Source organism: Lolium perenne, chromosome 7 (assembly GCF_019359855.2).
Source record: "Lolium perenne isolate Kyuss_39 chromosome 7, Kyuss_2.0, whole genome shotgun sequence".
In the NCBI taxonomy this organism is placed as follows: domain Eukaryota; kingdom Viridiplantae; phylum Streptophyta; class Magnoliopsida; order Poales; family Poaceae; genus Lolium; species Lolium perenne.
The window spans coordinates 282,987,507-283,010,371 of record NC_067250.2 but is presented as its reverse complement, the minus strand read 5'-3'; the positions used below and the strand labels follow the sequence as shown (position 1 = coordinate 283,010,371).

At 45.8% G+C, this 22,865-nt stretch overlaps 1 protein-coding gene across 1 annotated transcript; it reads left to right on the top strand.

Annotated features, from left to right (window-relative positions):
• Nucleotides 1–17,175: 17,175 nt before the first annotated feature.
• Nucleotides 17,176–22,209, top strand: LOC127312471 (choline monooxygenase, chloroplastic). Its single transcript, XM_051342988.2, has 10 exons — nt 17,176–17,490; nt 18,984–19,029; nt 19,257–19,392; nt 19,654–19,728; nt 19,806–20,012; nt 20,120–20,215; nt 20,583–20,701; nt 20,786–20,879; nt 21,667–21,717; nt 21,816–22,209. The coding sequence occupies exons 1-10, from the start codon at nt 17,241–17,243 to the stop codon at nt 21,951–21,953; spliced, it is 1,212 nt and encodes a 403-aa protein (XP_051198948.1). The 5' UTR covers nt 17,176–17,240; the 3' UTR covers nt 21,954–22,209.
• Nucleotides 22,210–22,865: the final 656 nt, after the last annotated feature.

Genomic DNA, 22,865 nt, shown 5'->3' with positions numbered 1-22,865 from the left:
AAGTTCTATTGTCCTCCCACTCAAATACTTCGCTAAAAAACAATTTCTTGGAAATAAGTAAGAAACATTGACAAACACTTTTGTCTTTGTCTCCATAGTGGAAAGAATTCCCAATCAATTCTGTGGGATAACCAACAAAGACATTCATCCGATTTTGGTTGTAAACTTATTTACTTTATGCTATGCATTCCAAAATTTAAGAAAGGACTATTAGGGTTCATTCCCATGCCATAACTCGTATGGTGTCATTTCAACGGATCATGATGATGCTCTATTCAGTGTAAAAGCGGTAGTCTCTAAAGCATAATACACAAAAATATAATGGCATCAATATTTTATCTCATCATTGATCCAACAAGGTTTGGATACATCTCTCGGATACTCCATCATCATTATGATACTCCAAGAAACGTGAGTTGTAGAACAATTTCATAACTCTCTTAGATGTTCGTTAAAACTCGTAATTCAAATATTTCCCCCATGATCCATTCATAGATATTTGACTTTTCTATTACGATGATTTCCACTTCATGCTGAAATTTATTTGAATCCATTCAAATGTTTCAAACTTCTTCCTTATCGAATATATCCACATATATACTCAATTCATTGTTGGAAGTTTTCATGAAGTAGAAGAATCTCCCGCACACAACTATGCCCAGTGAACCTCATACATCATCATGTATGTTTCCACTAAGTTAGTTGTCCGTTCAACTCTTGGCCTATGAACGGTATTTTAGTCATTCTCTTTAGAAAATATTTGCAAGCGCCAAATGATTCAAAAATCAAATGACTCCAAAAATCCATTTGCATGGAGTTCCTTCATGCGCTCCTTTCTAACATGACCTAAATGGCGGTTCCACAAATAAGTGTAATTCGAATCATTTGCCTTATGGCATTTTAGCGTCAGTATTATGTGTGTGGGTTTCACCATTAAGATTTATAATAACTTATCCATCGTACATGGAGTAATGCCATAATTTGAACAACTCATTGTTTTCATTTGACCAGAGCAAAATAACAATTATTAAGTTCTTTATTATAAATTCTAAGGGCTAGATAAAATGCCAACGATGAACATAATAACACTTTATTTTTGTTCCAAACGTGCATTCCTATCATATTCCTTGTCAGTCACTTAGGCCATTGTATTCTTGTATTGCGTTGTTTTGTATGACACTTCATACCAACCAATATGGTACAAATACCCAAGAATTTCATTGTGTGACCAAACGAGGAATACATCCATAACGTGTATATCATTTATATACACCTGAGCTAGACTTTCTAGTCTTTTCTTTCTTTCTGCCAAAAAATCTTTTGTTGTTTCTCTTTTAGCTTTCCTCATTCTCAAAAAACACTTCACCTTCAATAACTTCTAGGTTTGTTGGGCAAATACCAATAACCTTGAGGTTCTTACTTTGAAGTTGATCAGCATATGACAAGTGTTCAGGATTTCACTATTAGTAACCTTGTAATATGATGAACAATTTCACTCATAATTTTATCCATTGTTTCATGATGACTTACCGAGACCATGTCTGTACATGCTAGGCTCGTTTAAAGTTTAACCTCAGTATTCGCATGTGCAAATCTGACTTGCACCCATTGCATGCACTCGTAGAATCTATAACACCCGATCATCACGAGATGCTTCGAAACAATGAGTCTTAGCAACAGTGCATACTAAGGACGATCATTTCATAGATATGCGAATATCTTTAGTGTCCAACTTAGTTGGAGGATTGGGACGCCGGGCGTCTTCAACCTTCGTACATTCCCATAAAACCTATGAGTTTATGTAGTCTCACTAGATTATATTCTATCATCTTGCAATAAGGTCTTAGATATCACATATATCTCATACCTTGCTTATTTCTGAAAACTAAATTTTTAGCTCCTTACTTTTTCAAACAGATTTGAACTTCAAGTTTCATGGAGACAAGATAACTTTAGGTACTAATTGAAATCATAGCTCTTTGAATCAAAAATGTGAGGTTTACTAAAAGTTTGCAATAGGACTTAAACAATTCTTGATTCTTGAACAATACGGTACCAGTCCGTAAAGTTTCTTGTCAGATTTTAACAGTATTTCTATCTCAATTACAAGACTAGCGCATGGTAGAAAAAACGGATGCCAATGCTACATAATTAATTCAAAATACTACTCAGACTATGTTTATGATAATTAGTTCATGTTTTAATCTAATTACTAATGAACTCCCACTTAATACAACATCCCTCATAGTTGTTAAGTGGTACACGATCCACATCCACTACACCAAAACCGATCATCACGTGAGATGATGTAGCTTCAATGGTGAACATCAACATGTTGATCATATCATCCATATGACTCGTGTTCAACCTTTCGGTTTCCGTTGTCCCGAGGCCATGTCTGTACATGCTAGGCTCGTCAAGCAAACCCAAGTATTCTGCGTGTGCAAACATGGCTTACACCCTATCAAGGGTGCTCCTCGGCAATGCCCTCCGATAGGGGCTTAGAGTTGATGGAATCCTGCAAGCTGACACGGGACATCGGTACACAGACAAGCGGGGAGAGCGATTTACCCAGGTTCGGGGCCCTCGATGAGGTAAAACCCTTACGTCCTGCCTGTCTGTTCTTTGATTATGATGAAAACAGGTTACAATGGGGTGCCGAATAGTTCGACTGTGATCTCGTCGAGATGCTAGTTGCTAGGGTAACCTAGTTCTAAGCTTCTACTGGCTAATATTGCTAAGGTTGATTGTGTCCCTCGATAGCCCCTCTCCTGGCCTTTATATAGGTGGCCAGGTCCCGAGAGATATAATCGAGTACGAGTAGGTTTACAATAGATCTATCTCCAAACTTTCCTTGTTCGGCTCCTTCCTTGTCTTGTACTTCAAGTAATCTTCCGTCACACCGTCCTAGTGGCCCATCTTGCCATCGGGTACCTTCATGGGCCTCCAATTGGGCCGTGCAGGGTAGAGCAACGTTGGTTACCCGAAGGGTAATGCCCACGTCAGTAGCCCCCGAGTGTCTAGCCGAACATAGTTCGGGTAGAGACTAAAGCATGTCTCCTTCTGAAGTCCTTCTTGATCATTCTTGCATTTCTTCTGTCTTTTATTTTCTATCGGGTGCGCGTCAGCGCTCCTGATGGGAGTAGCCCCCGAGTCTAGGTATGGATGCTTGCAATCCGTGCGTAGACTCAAGTTGTACTACTCGAACATTTTCTTGACCCGAAGCTTTTTCCTGCAAGTCTTTGTAGTTCATCCGATACATTTTTCTTCATGCAAGGGATAACGAATAACGTGCCCAACTTCTGTTGGTTAACTGCCGATGGCAAAACATCGTTACCCTACGCAGAATCAAGTCCCCGGGCATGATCCTGGAGTGCGAAAAAAGTTTTATCGGGTGCGCGTTCAGCGCTCCCGATGGGAGTAGTCCCCGAGTCTGAGCACGGGCGTTTACGTCCGGGTGCAGACTCGAGTCAAGTTTTTCCTTCGAACCTTTATTCTATCGAGTGCGTATCAGCGCTCCAGATGGGAGTAGCCCCCGAGCCTAGGTGCGGATGCTCGCAATCCGTGTATAGGCTCAAGCCGATCACCCGATACTTTCTTATCTCTTCGTATGCAATCATTCTCCATGATGTCATTGATGACGTTTTTCTGTCCCCTTGATTCTGACTGATAAGACACGACCTGCCAGCCCTATTTTCGAGCAATTCTGCTCCTCTTTACACGGTTAACGAGGCACCTCCTCGATTTCCGCAAACATTAACTGGAGAACAGGCCCATTAACAATACGAAGCCTTCCTTAAGTTCCCCAAGAGATAAAAATCCCTATCATTCTCCTTCATTCATCTCTTTGCCGTTCTCGCTCTCCTCTTGTTCACAATCGCTCGCGCCGCCACCACTGTCTTCCGATTTCTCCCAGATTTCGCGATGGTGAAGAAGAAGATCCCCAGCGCCACCGCCAGCTCGACGAGCGGAAGCGTCGCCGCCAAACCTTCCTCGATCCTTTCGAAGGAAGGCGTCCTGAGCGCTCCTCCCCCAGCTCCGGCGCCGCCGGCGCCACCGAGCTCAGCAGCGAGGCCCGGTGATTGGATAGCCTCGACCGTCACCAAGCGTGACGAAAAGAGATCCCGAAGTCTGGGATTGATTTCCTCCGATGAGGGGAATGTGATCTTTCCAGGTGCGATTTCTCGACCTAACCCTCCTGCCGGTTTTACCGTGATGTTCTTGTCGTTCTTGTACCGAGGCCTTTCACTTCCTGTTCACGAATTCCTCCTCCATCTCCTGCGAACCTATGAAATCCAACTATGGCAACTCACTCCCAACTCAATCCTTCACGTTGCTGTGTTCATCACCCTCTGCGAAGCATATCTGGGCGTTGAGCCTCATTTTGGGTTATGGAAAAAGATCTTCTATATGAAGAGATACAGCAGTAGCAATGGATCTTTTGTCACCGGAGGAGTAGGATTTGTAGCTCGTTCGGATGTCAATTACTTCAATTTCCCAATGAGAGAGTCCGTGCAAGGGTGGAGATTGAAGTGGTTCTATATCAAGGATTCCTCGTCACCCGAATCTCAGCTTCCCTGCTTTGTCGATGTCCTTGAGGCCAAGCCTAAGAATTCCTGGAAGAATGTTCTCTCTCCCGACGAAAAAGTAGCAGCCGACGAATTATTTGCCAGATTCCTTCGGATCAAGTAGGCTGACGGGCAAACCATGGTTGGCACCGAGGTAGCGGCAGTGTTTCTGAAACGTCGGGTCCAACCAGTCATGGCTAGGGTTCGCCCAATGTGGTTGTACTCAGGTCTAAAGGATGAGACCAGAATCAATGCTGCCGAACTGTCGGAAAAAGAGCTGCTCGATGAAGTCCGTCGCCTCACTTTCTTTAGTCAAGAAGACTCGATCCCACTGATATCCCCGTATGCTCCTTTCGATGTCGATCATCCACCACCAAAGGTAATTTCCCTCCTTGAATTCCTGTTATACTGCTGTCGACATTTATCACTATTATCCTCATTTGTCTTTTCTTCGACAGACCCTTGTAGCCTTCGAGGACTTACACGATTTGCCAAATGACACTTCCGAAGGAAGAGGCTCTTCAGAACCCGTTGACCTCCGTACTGTTGAGCATGCAAACCCATCAAGCGATCATGATGACCCGATAAATTCTGAAACTGCTCACACCAATCTCCCCCCGTCAGCCGATGACACTTGCGACACAGAGGGATCAGTGCGTGATGATGGCGATGATCACAATACCTTTGTTAATGCAGCTGCGGAGGAGACCAGGGCTCCACCTACGAAGAGGTCAATCGGCGGTTTTCCTGATGAAGATGATCTCCTTGACATGTAAGTGTTTTTCTTCTTTTTACTACTTTCAGCTCCTTGGACTTTTCGCATTTGTCTCACAACTTAGTCGATCAAACCTTTCTTGCAGTGATGATGATTTCATTGAGCCTCCACCCAAGAGGGTCAGATCTGATGCTGTCTCGCCAACCGCCGCAGCTTCCGAAGCTTCGGCTCCCAAGACAACTCCTACGGCGCAAGCATCGACTGCCTCCTCCCTTTCCAAAGGGAAAGATGCTCATGCTGCTGCCGCAGCTCCTCCTTCTGTAAGTCTTCATTGAGTCTAGCAAGAACCTTTTTGGAATGTGTCTTTGCTTAATGATTTTTGTAAAACATTCCCTTTCTTCAAGGATCTACGAGGTGTAATATCCTCTTTAGAGTCTTTTGCCTCTCAATTCACCTCTCTGGAGGTGGACAAAATTCGGCTGCAAGAGGAGGCTAAGTCTTCCTCTTCAAAGCTGGATGGCGCCATCAAAAAGGCCGCCATAGCCCGCCAGGAGGTCGACTCCCTGAAAGAAGAGCTGAACAAGCTGAAGGAAAGGCTGAAGGAGGAGGAAGCTCGGGCGGCAGAAAAGGATGAACTCCTTCGTCAGTCTGCCTTAGCCCTGCTTGGTAAGTTCCTACATCTCTTCTAGATTACCATTTTCTATGGATCTGTTTCTTCGTCAACGATTTCCTTTAATCTCTTTGCAGAAGCCGCCAGCATCCCTGCTACTGCCTTGGACAAAGTTTCAGGCAACTCCCCGGCAAATGGTGTGTCAATGGTTCTTGCCACCCACCAGCTTACCCGGGAGCTGCTTGACAAGGCAAAGGGTGCTCTGACGCGGATGCATTCAATGATATTCCCCAAGGCCAAGCAAGAGAAGACTCTGGGACAGCTGATTGATGCCTTCGCAGTCGACACCAAGGAGGTCATCGAGGTATTCAAGCGCACCTCACGTACCTATGGTGCCCTTCTTGCCTTCCAACTTATGATGGGTTACGGCTTTAAGGCTGACATCGAAGAAATGACCAAGGAGCTGCCGAAAGAGAAAGATGGGCGTCTTGTTAACTTAAGCGCTTTTACAGCATCCGCCCGTACTTGTGCTCGCCAGCTCCTTGATTTAGTTTCGTCGGGAAAGGCATCGGCTGGCCCCAGCCTGTCGACTCAGACTCAGGCTCCTTGATTATTGTAACAATTTTATCCTTGGGCCAGTATGAAACATTATTCTGTTGCGAGAATTCAAGTTTGTAATGAACACTTGTGCTGGCAATGTTGCCAACATACTTTTGTCATAATATCTTCATTTGTACTTCTCCTGATAGGAATTTCTTGTACCTCTCCCGATGGGAGTTATGTTAGATGCTTGATTTGTCCATGACCATCATCCTTTTGACGCTGTTGCCTGCAGGTTTTCCCGGTGTCCTCGTTTGTTGATGACTCTTCGGGCGTTCTTCCCGAAGGTGATCAGGTCCAACGAATGAAGGATCGGATCACACAGATGGAGAAGGACCTGCGCAGCACTTACGCCTTGGCGGAAATTGTCAACAAGAAGAGCGAGATTGCAGCCGACGTAGAGCGGTATGCTCTTACTGAGCTGCATAAGGCTACCGAGAGCTTGAACTGTGAGTCCTTTGATCTCTGCGCCCTTTGATTGATAGAATCTTAACTGATCCTTTGCTTACTTCTGTGCCAGTCATAGCTCTGAACCGTGCAGAGGAGAACAAACGGATTTACGAACGTGTGAATGCATTGACCCAGCTATCCTCATCCGAAGAAATTTTCTGGCGGGAGCACTCGAAGGCTTCGGCTGTCGCGCGTTTTCAAGATCGAGTTCAGCAGGTTCATACCTTTTTTGACAAGTGCTATAAGGCTATGAGGATGGTTTGGAAGACAATGTTTCCCTTGAACGCAGTTCCTCCAACTCTCCTTGCTTTGATGTCTGAATTTGGTAACGCCAAGAAGGTCCGAGAGTTGGTACGCGCGCAAGTTTTTGCAGGAGCCAGGTTTACGCTTGCCCTTGTACTTGCCTGTTATCCTTCGGCAGGTTTGCTGTCGATTGCCAACGCTACTGGAGACCTGGAGGCACTGTACCCGAAGGTATTGTTGCCTGCCAACATAGTTGTCGACAGACTCGAGGAAGACTCAAGGGTACCTGAAGAAAGAGGGACTCCACAAGGGTGATTTCAGGGTTTTAATGTCCGTTTTGTAAATATAGAATTTGGCTACTTTATCCAAGTGTCTGGATTATGTAATGATGCCCTCTCGTTTGGTAGATACATGCATATGTACTTTTACCATGTTATTGCCGTTGGCAAGTTTTGAGCGAATCTTAGTTGCTCGGTTTAGATGTATGTATATTGGTTGGCTAATCATGTGAGTGATCAGCTCGTGTTGCAGGTCTTGCTAAACCTGTTGTATGCGCAACTTTGCTTTCAACCGTTTTAAATTTCGACAGGCACTCCCGAATATTTCGGGTTTAGTGATTCTGCCGATGAGCCCGTTGTTCTTTGATATTTCCATAAGTAAAATATCGAACGTGGGTTGTTGTTTATGTGTATTTCCACACTCTTGCTATTTTCGGCACTCGTAGAGGCATCTATAGCAGAGGGAAAGGTCAAGGTCGTTTTAGCACTCGTAGAGGCTTTTTGGAGCACGATCTTCTGCCACGTACTATTTTTACATAGCGGTGAGGCTTTAGAAGTTTTGTAGTTACTGCAATGCTTAGCAAAGAATCAAAGCTTGAGTTTTTATTAATAAAGGTAAGCACGATGCTAGAGGGCGAAAATTGGAAGGCCCTGTTTATAACGAAGGAAAAAAGAAAATAAAGGCTAGTAAACTGCTTAGTCAAGGAAGGGGTTCTTCTCTTCTTCTGGCTTCTTCTCCGCGTTAGTGATTGCTGCAGCGTTGCTGGTTTCATCAGGTGTTTGAGCGGTGGTTGCCATCGTCTTGCTTTCTCCTAAGCCTTCTGTGCCATCAACTGCCGAACCCTTTGCTGCCGAGGCTTCTGCTGCCAAAGCTTCTGTGCTGAAGCTTTAAGGGCGAGAGCTGCTGGCTTCTTCTTGGTTTCCCTGCCATCTTTTTCTTCCTTTATCTCTCGTAAGGACAGTTTGGGCGGAGGGCCGACGATTTCTCGCTGTGGCCCGAACTTTGCAGCAATCCTCTGAAAGTCGTGATCACAATTATCCGAGCGTGAAAAACTTCCATAGACTGTGATGTTTGTCCCATTGTTCCCAGGCATTTTCAGTTTGAGGTATGCGTAATGTGGCACAGCCATGAACTTGGCATACGCTGGTCTCCCGAGTATAGCGTGATATTGTGATTCCCAGTTCACCACTTCAAACTCGATTTTTTCCTTCCTGAAATTATCGGCTCTACCGAAGATAACATTCAGGTAGACTTTTCCAAGAGAGTGGCCCGGTGCAGTTGGAAGGATCCCGTGGAAGCAAGTGTCTGTTTCTTCCAGCATGTTCATGGTGATCCCCATACTCTTGATTGTGTCGACGAATATCAGGTTTAGCCCGCTTCCGCCATCCATGAAGACTTTGCTCATCTTGAACCCCCCAATCTGTGCTTCGACTACCAAGGCGGCGTGTCCTGGTTTTGGTATGGTCATCGGGTGATCTGCTCGACTAAACGTAATGTTCTGAGAAGACCAGTCGACGTATTCAGGGATATTTGCCATGATGCTTTCTGCCAAGTTGATCTCTCGGGTAAGCTTCTTCATCTCCCTTTTCGAAACACCTGTCCTGTGGATCATGCTCATCTGCCCACGTGGTGGTGGAAACGCCTCGTTGGGTTGATGGGGTTGAGCTTGCTGGACTTGATGTTGCGGTGGAGGTGGGGGTGGTGGTGGTAGTCATGTTTGGCCCGATCGCTGGATGAGTTTGTGCATGTCAAGGAACTGCCGACAGTCCCTGAGCAGGTGACTTGACTTCGTTTTGCCGTCCTTGGAATCGATATACGAATGTAGGTAACAGGGGGCGTTGACCTGTTCAGCGTAGGGTAGTTCGGGAGTCCTCTGCTGTCGTGGTTTATAATTACCACGGTTTCCAGAGTTATTCCGGTTACCATCGTGCCTGTCGTCTCGCTCATCCTGCCGATCGGAATACCCTGCGGCTACCAGATTGTTGTCATCATAGTTGCGGTTTTTCCTTCTCTTGTGACGATCCCTTCGGCCACCCGAATCGTGCTTCGGCTGGTCATCGTCTTCGTTATCACTACGCTGCCGTGGCCTTCGTACGTTATCCTCACCATCAGCCCAGCTGTTGGCGATTTCCATTAGCTTGGTTATGGTTTTTGGCTTTTTGCGCCCGAGTTCTTCTATGTAACTTTCCCGCTGAACGCCGTCGCTGAAAGCGTCGATTGCTCTGTCGACTGATACGTCTTCGGCAGCGTTCAGGAGCTTTGTGAATCTCCCGATGTATGAACGCATCGATTCCTTCTGCTTCTGCCGGCAATTTCGTAGCTCTTCGATCCCGACGGGCCTCTTATATGTTGCTTGGAAGTTGGCAACGAAGGCGTCTACTAGGTCGTCCCATGATTTGACAGAACCTTTCGGCAGCCCCCGTAGCCAGGCTCGTGCTGAATCCTTCAAGTAAAGCTGTAAGCATTGCATTGCCGCTATCTGGTTTCCTTTGTGCAGGATCACTGTCTGCAGGTAGTCATCTATCCAGGATCTTGGCTCTTGCTGCCCATCGTACTTGGCAGCGTCGGTAGGGGTAGGCTTAAACTTTTTGGGCGGCATTGCTTCGCGTATCTTGTAACTTAAACAATCGGCTCCCCTGAGTTCGCTGTCGTACTCCTGGTCTTCATCCGAAGAATCGCTGTCGTCGTCTTTCCTGGTGGCGCGTCGTCGTCTTGCTTTGTCGATCCTGCTCTGGGTGATCTCGTCCCGAGCGTCTCTCGCATGATGTTTTGACCCACTACCTTGGACCATAGTCCTTTCCTTTTGCGGGACAAGGTTGTTCCCCAATATCGCGAGACTTTCGAGGGCACCTCGGTGAGCTTGAGCCATAGATCCTTCGGGGCGCTGGTTGATGAGGTAAGCGGCGAGGTTGGCCGTTGCTCCTGCAACGGTTTTCGGCCGTGGCATGCCCGCAGTATCCGTAGTCATAAAGGATTTAGTCAGATTCGATGTTATCTCTCTGGCGTCATCTTCCGAAAGCCTGGATATCCTTGACCGGTGCTTGCCTGCTCCCTGAGTGTTTCGGGAGGCACTCCCTTGTGAGCCCCTTCGTCGTTCGCTGGATCGATCCGCTGCAGATAAGCGTCTCTCGAGGGAGGCTTGCTCTTTTGACAGGTGCTCCCGATTCTTCTCTAGTATGGAGCGGTAAGCATTGAGGGTTCCAACCGAAGTCCCCGCAGGGAGCGGCGTGTTGTTGAGTACTGCTGCCCTTGCTGCTGCCCACTCCTCATCCGCGATGGTGTAATCGCTGTCGCGGTTGCTGGCGCTGTTCTCAAAACTCGCCCTTCTACTGGAACGGGGGGTATGATCCTCGTCACCTCTACGCCTTGTGTTTCCCGTGTTATTGGCGACATAAACCTGATGGTGTGCCGGTCTTCGGGTGATTCCCTGGACGGTGCTGTCGATACTGTCCTCTCCTGATGAATACTGGGCGTTGCAGATGAACGGCGTGTCGCTCGATCCCAGCCCGTGCCTGGTGTCGCAGTTCAGGCAGTAGTACGAGGTTAATTCCGAAGACGTGGGGTCGTCAGACCCTACCGACATGGAGGACACCGAGCGGGGAGTCGAAGGCGCGGGTGAGCACGTCGATCCTGTCAGTCCAGCCGACAGATCGGGTGATGATGGTGCGCTAGAACTCGTCGATCCAGAGGCGGGGGATTCCAGCAATCGTAGGATTCCTTCTGCATTGACGTTGTAGTGGACGCTGCCGAAGGTCATCTCCATGTTCCCTTGTAGATCTGAAAAGTTCGAGCGGGAGGAATCGCTGTGTGGAGTAAACTCGTAGGAGCCGAATCGAATCGGGCTTCCCAGGATGGGCGACGATGGTGCCGACGAAGTTGCTGATGAAGTTGCTGATGAAGTTGCTGGCAACGTTGCCGGCGAATTTGCCGGTGAAGCTGCCGATGCCATGATCGGATCTGCCGGTGCCTTGCCTTGTGCCAACAGGTTTCCCACAGACGGCGCCAATTGTCGAGGGTGCTCCTCGGCAATGCCCTCCGATAGGGGCTTAGAGTTGATGGAATCCTGCAAGCTGACACGGGACATCGGTACACAGACAAGCGGGGAGAGCGATTTACCCAGGTTCGGGGCCCTCGATGAGGTAAAACCCTTACGTCCTGCCTGTCTGTTCTTTGATTATGATGAAAACAGGTTACAATGGGGTGCCGAATAGTTCGGCTGTGATCTCGTCGAGATGCTAGTTGCTAGGGTAACCTAGTTCTAAGCTTCTACTGGCTAATATTGCTAAGGTTGATTGTGTCCCTCGATAGCCCCTCTCCTGGCCTTTATATAGGTGGCCAGGTCCCGAGAGATATAATCGAGTACGAGTAGGTTTACAATAGATCTATCTCCAAACTTTCCTTGTTCGGCTCCTTCCTTGTCTTGTACTTCAAGTAATCTTCCGTCGCACCGTCCTAGTGGCCCATCTTGCCATCGGGTACCTTCATGGGCCTCCAATTGGGCCGTGCAGGGTAGAGCAACGTTGGTTACCCGAAGGGTAATGCCCACGTCACACCCGTTGTTTATGAACGTAGAATCTATCACATCCGATCATCACGAGATGCTTCGAAACGACGAACTGTTGCAACGGTGCATACAAGGGGAGAACACTTTATTATCTTGATATTAATGTGAGGGATCATCTTATAATGCTACCGTCGCGTTCTAAGCAAAATAAGATGCATAAAGGATTAACATCACATGCAATTCATATGTGATATGATATGGCCCTTTAGTCTTTGCGCCTTCGATCTTCATCTCCAAAGCACGGACATGATCTCCATCATCAACGGGCATGATCTCCATCATCGTCGGCGTAGCGTCAAGGTCCATGGCGCCGTCTTCGTGGTTGTTCACCTCATGTAGCAACTATTACAACTACTTTGAAATATTACTCAACATGAAAATTAAAGACAACCATAAGGCTCCTGCCGGTTGCCACAATACAATAATGATCATCTCATACATATTCATCATCACATTATGCCCATATCACATCACCAAACCCTGCAAAAACAAGTTAGACATCTCTAATTTGGTTTGCATATTTTACGTGGTTTAGGGTTTTCGAGTGAGATCTAATCTACCTACGAACATGAACCACAACGGTGATACTAGTGTTGTCAATAGAAGAGTAAATTGAATCTTCACTATAGTAGGAGAGACAGGCACCCGCAAAGCCACTTATGCAATACAAGTTGCATGTCGAGCGTGGAGCAAATCTCATGAACGCGGTCATGTAAAGTTAGCCCGAGCCGCTTCATCCCACTATGCCACAAAGATGCAAAGTACTCAAACTAAAGACAACATAAGCATCAACGCCCACAAAACAATTGTGTTCTACTCGTGCAACCATCTATGCATAGACACGGCTCTGATACCACTGTAGGGATTCGTAGCATAGAAAACAAAAAATTTCCTACCGCGAGAACGCAATCCAAGCCAAGATGCAATCTAGAAGATGGGAGCAACGAGGGGATGAATGAGACTAACCCTTGAAGATTTCCAAAGCCTACAAGAGGAGGCTCTCGTTGCTGCGGTAGACGATCACTTGCCGCTTTCAAAAGCGCGTAGAAGATCTTGACGGTGCCACAATCGGGCAGCACCTCCGTACTCGGTCACACGTTCGGTGTTGATGAAGACGACGTCCTTCTCCCCGTTCCAGCGGGCAGCGGAAGTAGTAGATCCTCCTCGGAATCCCGACAGCACGACGGCGTGGTGGCGGTGGTGGTGGAGAACTCCGGCAGGGCTTCGCCTAAGCGTATGCGGGAGAAGTGGTGGAGGAGGAGAGGCTAGGGTTTGGGGAGAGGGGATGGCTAGGGCGCCGGCCATGGGCAGCCCTAGGTGGTGCGGCCAAGAGTGGCTGCCCCCTCCCTCTTCTCCTCATTATATAGGTGGAAATCCCCAAGAGTTGTAGTCCAAGTCTTCGAATAAGACCCCAACAACAAAACCTCCCATAGGTGGGAAACCTACTCAAGGAGGGAGTCCTACCCAAGGTGGGACTCCCACCTTTCCTTTGGGTGGGGTGGCCGGCCACCTATGGTGGAGTCCACCTGGGACTCCACCCTTTAGGGTTTGGCTGGCCATGCAAGGTGGAGTCCCTCCGGGACTCCACTTTCCATGGTGATTTCTTCCGGACTTTTCTAGAACTTTCTAGAACCTGCCATAAATGCACCGGATCATTTCCAAACTTGGAATATGACTTCCTATATATGAATCTTATTCTCCGGACCATTCCGGACCTCCTCGTGATGTCCTGGATCCCATCCGAGACTCCGAACAAAACTTCGAACTCCATTCCTTATTCCATATCTACTTAAACGACATCAAACCTTAAGTGTGTCACCCTACGGTTCGCGAACTATGTAGACATGGTTGAGACCTCTCTCCGACCAATAACCAATAGCGGGATCTGGAGATCCATAATGGCTCCCACATATTCAACGATGACTTAGTGATCGAATGAACCATTCACATACGATACCAATTCCCTTTGTCACGCGATATTTTACTTGTCCGAGGTTTGATCATCGGTATCTCTATACCTTGTTCAACCTCGTCTCCTGACAAGTACTCTTTACTCGTACCGTGGTATGTGGTCTCTTATGAACCATTCATATGCTTGCAAGCTATTTAGACGACATTCCACCGAGAGGGCCCAGAGTATATCTATCTGTCATCGGGATGGACAAATCCCACTGTTGATCCATATGCCTCAACTCATACTTTCCGGATACTTAATCCCACCTTTATAACCACCCATTTACGCAGTGGCGTTTGATGCAATCAAAGTACCTTTCCGGTATAAGTGATTTACATGATCTCATGGTCGAAAGGACTAGGTAACTATGTATCGAAAAGCTTATAGCAAATAACTTAATGACGTGATCTTATGCTACGCTTAATTGGGTGTGTCCATTACATCATTCACATAATGACATAACCTTGTTATTAATAACATCCAATGTTTATGATCATGAAACTATGATCATCTATTAATCAACAAGCTAGTTATACAAGAGGCTTACTAGGGACTCCTTGTTGTTCACATAACACACATGTATCAATGTTTCGGTTAATACAATTATAGCATGGTATGTAAACATTATCATAAACACAAAGATATATTATAATAACCATTTTATTATTGCCTCTTGGGCATATCTCCAACACATCGGTGGCGGTGGTTCTGCTTCGACTTGAGCATCAAAGCTAGAGGTATTCCTGCCTCTGCTATCCATGCCCGGCATGGTTGCCTTGCTTCGTCAACCTTCAGATCGGAGGCCCTGCATCATCCTTCCTGCTGGAGCTCGGCGCGTTGCTGCTACCAAGTGGTGTATCCCCGGTGGCTTCAAGGCGTCCAGCAGCGACAGATCTTCGCCGGAAATGGGTGTTCGGGCATCTGCGCCCTGTTCCTCGGCGGCGACGCCTGGAGGACACTGACGACTCATGGTGGAGGCACCCAGGGACTCGATTGCGTTCCTATCTAAGTTCTAGGGTGTTTTTTTTTATAAGAAGGCATGCCTTATCTTCTAATTACTGGTTCTTTAGGCGAGTGTTGTAAAAGGGCTTGTCTGTAAATTTGTACCCACCACTTATGTTAAAGGTTCTTCCGGGGTCTTCTAGACCCCTTCTTTGTGAAAAAAAACCAAGTCTCTTCAAGCCGCATCTAAGTACATGTCCAGCGCAGACGCTTAGACAAACGCTAGGGAATTCAATCCCGGCAGTTTTGCCATCTCTGGCAAAAAATCATGGCGCCTAGGAAGCATCGACGCTTGATTTTGAGTTAGGTCCTAAGACTACTCATAGTGGGGAGTAACATAGGTAGTAACATCAATAACATGCAATGCCAACTAAACATTTTGATAACATGACATGTTATTAATTGAGGAAAAAGAAGATAGTGGTAACTAGCTATGTTACCATTATATCACACATTACAAGGCAAGACGAGTCTACAACTTAATAAATGTAGCATTTTATGTTATTACACCTATCATACTAACCATTTTAAATGTAGTAACATAGAGGAGTTACATACACATGTTACTACCTAATGTTACTTCCCACTATGACTAGTCTAGAGCCTTTTTAGGTGTGCGCCTGAACGGTTTTAATCGCCGGAGAGAGAGAGCACAAGCCATCTCCGTGTTGGAACATGAGGCGCTAGCTATTTGGAATTTGTTTAAGCGTCTATTTAAGAGTCGTCTATTTAAGAGTCCTGCAACGTACATGCCCTAAAGACGCATACATAAATGAAAGCCTATTAAAACAGTCTTAGCCAGAAACCAGTTCACGGAAACAAGGTCACAACTTCATCAATACCACACATTCGGACATTCCTCATATCACACTCATTCCGTCCTAAAAAAGGATGTTTTAGATTATTATTTAAATTTAGATATATCTAGACAATAAATAGTTACTATAGATACATTTGAACTTTAAGCAATTTGAGATATCTTTGTAGAATGGAGAGAGTATTTGACATCAAAATTAGTGTCACGGAGTGGTAGAGGACTATTATGGTGGACAGTGCCATTGTCAAAAGTAATAGAAGTAGAAATTAAATTTTAGTTTACTTATACAAGTTGGTGAATATCCATGGTGTACCTCTTTTATTTGGATGCCGAGAAGCCTACTTAAAGCGAGGGTGGCCGATAGAAGATCATAAATTTTTACACGTACATAAGGCCTTAACTTAGCTTTAAATTAATAAAGCCACGATCAACAGATACAACTTATAGGCAACACACACAACATGAAGAAAAATACAAGAAACATTACAGCTTGAAGGTCAAAGCCCTCGTCCATCCGCACAATCTGAGCATTGGAGAAGACTCACCCAGAAAACACCATTGGAGAATGATCTAGCCATCGTCAACACCTGGCTCACCGTCGAAGTATAGACATCTAAGTATAGACATCTGGGGATCCGTCTCCACCTCCAAAAAAGGCCCCTACCTTCTCGTCCCGGATCGAAGGGCGCCGCACCGTCGCGAGGCAGAGTAGCTCCTCCAAGAGCACGAAGGGCACACTTGACAGCTTGCACAGAGCAAGAACAAAACACGAACACCACCTCCAGCGAAACCGTGGACACCGCCGTTGACTACCGCACTAATCACTCATCAAGATGCAAGCGTTTGTTTGAGATCGTTGAAAGAAGATACGGTAGGAGAATGGCAACGCAGCCACTATGGAGGGCAAGGACCCCAAACCTCTGCCTCACGATAGCTAGCACAGCCCAGCCGCCGAAGAGAGGATCTCTATTCATAAGCGAACCCACGAAAATTTTGAAGCCTGAACAAATAGGCTTGATGTGCTAATTTTATATATCAAATACATATGAATTAGGCCGCACCCCTCAACAGGAAGCCAAGGTCCTGAACTGCCTCCTAGGATTGCTCCCTAAGGTTGGAGACGAACTGACGAACACTCCGATAGATAAATTTGAACTAAATCTCGATCCAAAGAGAGCCTTCGAAGTGGTTCTGTTCTGTTCTATTCATGTTACATAATTGACGCGGAGAGGAACCACGTAGAAATGGGCCAACATTACACTTCCCACTAGCGACTAACAAGGCCTGACCTGTCTTGCGGTCCAGAAGCAACCAAGCCTTTTCTCGGCCCAATCTGTTTACGAGCTACCCACTGTCCTCGTTCATCACTAAGCACCAACCGAGCAACAACAAAACTGAAGACGACGCTCTCACCCACTCCAATTCCCAGCGGCCGGCCATGGCGATCGCGCAATCCCTAGCCCCGTCCCCCTCCTCCGCCGCGAGAGCCGCTCGCCCCAAGGCCCGCCGCGCTGCGCTGTCCCGCGTCGTTGCCGGCACGGGGGAGTCCGCGCGGCGGCTCGTGGCGGCGTTCGACCCGGCGATCCCGCTGGCCTCCGCGGTGCCGCCGCCCAGCGGGTGGTACACCGACCCGGAATTCCTCCAGCTCGAGCTCCACCACGTCTTCCTCCGCGGGTGGCAGGCTGTTGGTAATTAACCTCGATTCTGCACTCCGACCCACTCCTTGCAGTTTTTTACGGGTGGTTGTAAAACCCTTGCTAATCGATCGATCGTAGAACTGGCTATTGGTAGATTTGACTCATGAGGCATAAGTAACCAGGTGACTTTTCCGGACACCGTGCAACCGACTGCTCGGTGCTCACTCGCGTGAAATGGATAGTTCAGGTCTTTGGGCTTTGGGTGATCAGGTATTCTGGCCCCGCGGTTTACTGATTAGGATCAGGGCCAATATCCCAGTAGTATCAGATTACAGCCTTTCCTGTCAAAATCGCAGCATATTTGTCAAGCAACAGAAGTTCCTGGACTCATGGTGGAGTGATCGTCCACCTGGGCTTACTGCTAATTGCTGGGATCGCAGTATGGTTGAGTCGTTTTTAACATTGGTCATCTCAGTGTTTACTTTAAACAGTAGGCTCGCTAGGAGCCCAGCTTTGAATTAACAAAGCCATCAACCGGCCAGGAATTACACAAACCGAACCGAACACACACCCACACACAACACCACACCACACAACACAACGGCCGAACGATACAAGGGCACACCCTGAAAGGCTTACAACTCAACACTACAAGCAAGCACCAAAGGGACTTGCAAAGCGAAGACTACAACTCTCCGGCACCGAGGGCAACGAGCAGCGAAGGCGCGACGAGGCACTGCCAACGAGCAGGATGGAGATTCATGAGCGAGAAAGGCCCCCTGAACTGCAAACACCAAGACACATTCCGGTTCCGACACCGAAGAGGGCCCCTACCCTCTCGCCTTGGCTCGAAGGCGTCGAACCATCGGTCATGGGAAAAGCTCACCCGAGAGCTAGGGAAGTGCTGAACTTGAGCTCCGAGGCAGCCCCAGAACACGACCACTAGGAAAGGGAGAGCACACCACACCGGCCAAACCGCCGCGGCCTAAGGACGCCCAAAGAGAAGCAGGAAAGCCACCAGGAGCAACTGCACGAGACCTCAGTGTTTACTGGTTACTGCCCGACAAGGTTTAGTGGTCATTTCAGCGTGTACTGGTTATTGACCAACAAAGTTTAGTTCTGGTCTTTGCACGTTTATTTGTCTCCTTGCTCATTTATGCTTCTGTAACTTTTCAGCCTTTTCTTCATCATAATTGCTTACTGTATACTTCCCACGCTGGTTAATGTAGGATTATAGTGTGTCTTTGCGCATAGATTAAGGATCCAATTAAATGTAGAAAGTTGTGATAATAAATTAACCAGGTAACCTCTCAATCATGTACCCTCTGATAGGTCATAATGTTCTGTAATTATGTTGTGTGGGTGGTGATGAAAAAATGCAAACAAGGGAGAAACTAAGTAGGGACAGAGTTGTAGATACGTAATTTCATTTACATGGCTGCCCTACATTTTTAACAAAACTTAAAGTTGTATGCCTTCCATTAATTAACCTCTGATTTCTTACTGAGACCTTACATGGTGCCAGCTTGCATTCGTTTTTCCAGGTCACATAGGGCAAGTCAAGAACCCAAATGACTTCTTCACAGGAAGGTGATTTCATATTGTTTTCATTCTTCTGCAATCTGAATCAATTCCACTTGCTACAGTAGCTTATGCGTAAATATTTTATAAATGTAAATTTCTTACAGAATTTCTAGAACAAGGATCTGCATACTAATTTTGCAACTTTCCTTCATTGATCCTCCAAATTATTGTTAAATAAGGTAATTTATGTAGGAGGTAGCTAATTTCAATCATCTAACGAGGTGAACCAACAGACTTGGAAATGTAGAATTCGTCATATGCCGTGATGCAAATGGGGAACTTCACGCTTTTCACAATGTGTGTCGCCATCATGCCTCCCTCCTTGCATGTGGAAGCGGTCAGAAGACATGCTTCCAATGCCCATATCATGTGAGTTCCTTAAGAAACTCCTTCTAGATATGCTACATACCTGCAGGTGATGTGCTTGTATGTCATACTTTTTCTTCAACTTTCTAGGATAGTATGTATGCTTCGCTTATCGGCAGTTGACATAAGAAAATTAGTGTAGTTCAATTATTCAGGGGAATAAGTTTGGTAAAGCCCCTGCTTTATAGGTTGAGCAGAACTGATCGAACTTCACCATCTTTACACATTAGTTTAAAGTAGCTAACCAACTGTACAATTTTGTAGGGCTGGACATATGGGTTGGATGGTATCCTCCTGAAAGCTACAAGAATCTCGGGAATCAAAAACTTCAACAAGAATGTATACCCCAACTCCTCTTAATCATGTATGCTTCTCAATCCCACAGAATTGCAACTTACGTTTCTCGGTGGGAATAGGATTTTGGTCTTATACCAATTAAGGTGGCTACATGGGGGCCTTTTGTGCTGGCGAGATTTGATGATTCCTCCCAAAATACTGTTAATGATGTTGTTGGAGATGAATGGCTGGGAAGTGCTTCAGATCTGTTGAGTGGAAGTGGCATTGACACCACCTCACTGCCCCATATTTACAGGCGAGAATATATTATCGAATGTAACTGGAAGGTCCATATTAATACATTTTCATGGCTGAAATTTTGATGATATGTTACTGAGGCAGTAAAATTTTCTGGACTATTATCTTTATGCCCATGGTGTTTTTTTTCATGTAGGTTTTTTGTGATAACTATCTAGACGGTGGATATCATGTTCCATATGCACACGGGGCCCTTGCATCTGGTCTTCAGCTTCAGTCCTATGAAACATCTGTATAGTTTGTAAATCCTTTCCTTCTGAAGTTCTCCTCTTGGTATTATTTTGTTTTGGTGTAGGTGACTTGGTGTCTAGTGTCTACTAGTAATGTTTTTCATAAGAAGTTTGGATATTCTCTCTCCTTTTTTTGTGTTGAAACTATCAACTTTGATGTATGCTTCTTACTTTTATGAATCTTCCTACCGGAACCAATCCCAGTGCAGTCCTGATTTACTTAATACTCCATCCGTCCCATAAAGGATGTCTTAGATTTGTCCTTTATGGGACAGAGGGAGTAGAAGATTACAATACTGATTTATTTCTTCGGAACTTTTGTTCTCTTACTCTTTGAGGATGACTATTAATTTGCATGTATATCTCCAGACATATGAGAGGGTTAGCATTCAGAGATGTGAAAGTGCTCCAGCAGAACAAGAAGACATCGATCGCTTAGGGACAAAAGCTACCTATGCCTTTGTTTATCCAAACTTTATGATCAACAGGTGCAGTGGACATCCGTCAGAACCTTTTGTTTTAACTTGCCTAAGTTATATGTATGCAGATTTGAGTAACCAATTAATTTTCAGGTATGGCCCATGGATGGACACTAATCTAGCAGTCCCATTGGATGCAACAAGGTGTAAAGTGGTTTTTGATTATTTTCTGGACGAGTCTCTTCTGGTACATATTCGCCTTTCAGTACATACTTCGTACAGCATGTATGTTCTTATATCTCAGTGACATAATATGTCTTGATTGGGACATTATTGTGGCAGTAGTTTGATTGCAAACATGAGCACCTCATTGTTTCATATTGTGGTTTTGTCTTGCTTGCACTTGACAAGACTGATTTAGTTTGAACTGTTTTATATCCTTGAACAGACCATAGTGACATACCATAACAGGTTGCTGCTGTGGACTTGTGATTTAGTTCTAGATACATCCATATTAGTGGCAAGTAATATGCATCGGAGGGAGTACTAGTAGAAAGTAAATGTGTATCACTTTCAGCCAAGAAGTTTTTGGTTATGTCTAATTCAGAATGGAAACATTTCCTCGGATTTTACCATGCAAAGGAAGAGGAGGACATCTCAGGAGCAGAAGTAGAAAGACTACATTAGCAATAGTCATGTTCCACATCGACGGGAAGTTACCGTGCTGATGGGTCTTTTCTGTACAAGTGAAATCCAATGCTGAGAATCACCAAAAGCTAGAGGAACTGTGCTTCTCTCTGTTTTGCTTGAGACGAATAGATGGTGGTGGTATGGTTTGAGATCTAAAAGTCGAGTAAATATCTCTGAATGCGTGATCATGCTAGCCTCATATATGAATCAACTTCCTCTCAGAAACAAGCACTAACTATTTACATTCACTTCTCGTATGAAAAGTACGATCTTTGAAGTGCTGATTTTCTTTGCCTTCTTGCTGTAGATTTCTTCAGCTGACTCATCCCATATTGAATGTGCAGGACGACCAAAATTTTGTCGACAGAAGCTTGAAAGACAGCGAGCAAGTACAGGTATGTTACCACAGAACTGATGTACCTTTGGCCGCAGTAAGCAAGGACGTGATAATCTGATCATCAATACATTTTGATGCGTTCTTGCACTGCTGTAGATGGAAGACATTGCGCTGTGTGAGGGAGTCCAGCGCGGTCTGGAGTCGGCGGCCTACAGCGTGGGCAGATACGCGCCGTCTGTGGAGATGGCCATGCACCACTTCCACTGCCTCCTGCATGATAACCTCAGTGGCTAGGTGCGGCAAGTGATTCTTGTGTGCAGCATTTATACTTCGGTAGTAAACTGAAATTCAACGGTTCTCCCCCCAATCTCGCAGACATAATTTTGGTGGAGGGAAAGGTCTACTGTACATCTTAATTTGGACTGCGGAAGTAGCTATTGTATATTGTACTCGAGGTCTCATGGACGGGACAAAACATAACCGGCTCAGAGACCGAAAAATGTTGATGGGCTCTTGGATGAAATTTTAGAGCGACCAAAAATATTACTTCCGCCGGCACTTATTTGGATCGGAGGGAGTAGTAGAGCCGTGAACACTTATAATTTCTGGACACGAAACAAGTGAACACTTATAATTTCTGGACACGAAACAAGTGGAACTGTAGGGAAAAATAATGAAATGTGACAAGGCTTAAGCCACGGGAAGGGTTTGGAACCATTATCGAACGTTTGAGAATCTCAGACAGCAAGAGATCAGCTGCTGCAGTGGAGAAATGATGCAAGAAAAAACCCTGCAAAAAGGGAAACAAAAACAAACCAAATAGAAATTCCATCGCGGGGACTTGATACCCAGTCTCTCGGGTATCCTAACCATGAAACAAATGGAACTGTAGGGAAAAATAATAAAATATGACAAGGCTTAAGCCACAGGAAGGGTTGGGAACCATTATGGAATGTTCGAGAACCTCGGACAGCAAGAGATCAGCTGCTGCGGTGGAGAAATGAAGCAAGAAAACTCGCAAAAAGGGAAACAAAAACAAAACCAAATAGAAATTCTATTGCAGGGACTTTAACCCCGTCTCTCGGGTGAGAGCCTAGTATCCTAACCACCTAGAGCACGACGGATTGTTGAATCGTAGTTTCCACTAGTCTCCTAGACCATTAAAATTAAAGCTTCCGTATATTCCCTTTGCATCACCAGTCACTG